Below are 1,113 nucleotides of genomic sequence, written 5' to 3' on the forward strand. Positions count from 1 at the left end.
GCGTGCGGGCAGCCCTCATCGAGCGCGTCCTCAGCCTGCGCCGCGCTTAGAGGGCCGGGGTGGGGCGGCCCCGCGAAAGGACGATGGCTTCCAGCACCGCTGTACGGCATTTGGGTTTTATTACACGCGTGGCACGGCGCGGTCCCGCTGTGTTACTTCTTCCCTTTGCTGTCGGGGCTCGCGTTCTGAGCCAGCGCCAGCTCCCGTTTCAGGGCCAGCAGTTTCCCCACCTCGCTGTCGATGCGCGCCCTGTCCGCCCCGCTCGCCTTCAGCCGCCGCACGCAGTCGCCCTGGGACAGAGAGCGGTGAGGGCTGGGGGGCGTTTTGGGGGTGGTGGGGGTGCTTCCCCCCCTGCACTCACCTGCTCGGCCACCTGCTCTGTCAGCTCCTGGATGCGGCTGGGGTCAGTGGGAGCCGTGCCTGGCACTGAGGGAGGGTCTGACTGCGTGGGGGGGTTGGGGGTTTTGCCTGAGGAATGGGAGAGAGAAAGAGAAAGACGTGTCTGCGTTCTGTGCTGTGTGATGATGGTGCCGTGGTGGATGAGCACTACTGGGGGAGCCCAGGGCTGGAGGCGTGAGGAAGAAGAGAAACAGAAGAGGCAGGGGAGAACTTTGAGGGGTCTGGGGCTGGGGAAAAAGAACCAGGAAAGGCAGAGGGGGGAGATGCTGCGGCGGAGGAGCATTGCTGGGGTGGGGGTCTGAGGAAGGAGGGGAAACAAAAGACAGAAGGACAAAGAGGTGCAATGACGGGAATGAAGAAGCACCAAGGTGGATGAATTAATGCAACCGGGAGGGGCTTGGGGCGGGAGGGGTGGGAAGGAGGACTGGGAGAGGCTGAGGGAGGAGGAGGTGCCTCAATGCAGAGCAGCACTACTGGGGGCCTTTGGGCTGGGGAAGAAGGGTGGGTAAGAAAGAGAAACCGAGACGAGGAGGTGCTGTGGGGCTGGGAGGGGAAACGAGAGGCAGGAGGAGGAGGAGGAGCCATGGCTAAACAGCCCCCACTCACCTGCCCCCCCCCGAAGCGCTTGCGGAGGGCGTCGATGCGCTCACTCTCCAGCTTTTGGAAGAGCGGACTCACCTGGGGCCAACAAGAAGCAGGCTGAGCACTGTGAGC

The 1,113-nt window shown here is 63.8% G+C and overlaps 1 protein-coding gene across 1 annotated transcript in view; it reads right to left on the minus strand.

Annotated features, from left to right (window-relative positions):
- Nucleotides 1-100: 100 nt before the first annotated feature.
- LOC100547453 (methionine--tRNA ligase, cytoplasmic-like) overlaps nt 101-1,113 on the minus strand; it is a gene marked incomplete at its 5' end in the record, with an annotated part of 6,317 nt that continues 5,304 nt past the window's right edge. The window contains 3 exons of the mRNA XM_031557587.1: nt 101-290; nt 362-468; nt 1,006-1,044. Coding sequence (XP_031413447.1) covers nt 153-290; nt 362-468; nt 1,006-1,044 — 284 coding nt within the window. The remainder of the gene's footprint in view (nt 291-361; nt 469-1,005; nt 1,045-1,113) is intronic.

The sequence above is a fragment of the Meleagris gallopavo genome, unplaced genomic scaffold (genome assembly GCF_000146605.3).
Source record: "Meleagris gallopavo isolate NT-WF06-2002-E0010 breed Aviagen turkey brand Nicholas breeding stock unplaced genomic scaffold, Turkey_5.1 ChrUn_random_7180001865818, whole genome shotgun sequence".
Classification (NCBI taxonomy): domain Eukaryota; kingdom Metazoa; phylum Chordata; class Aves; order Galliformes; family Phasianidae; genus Meleagris; species Meleagris gallopavo.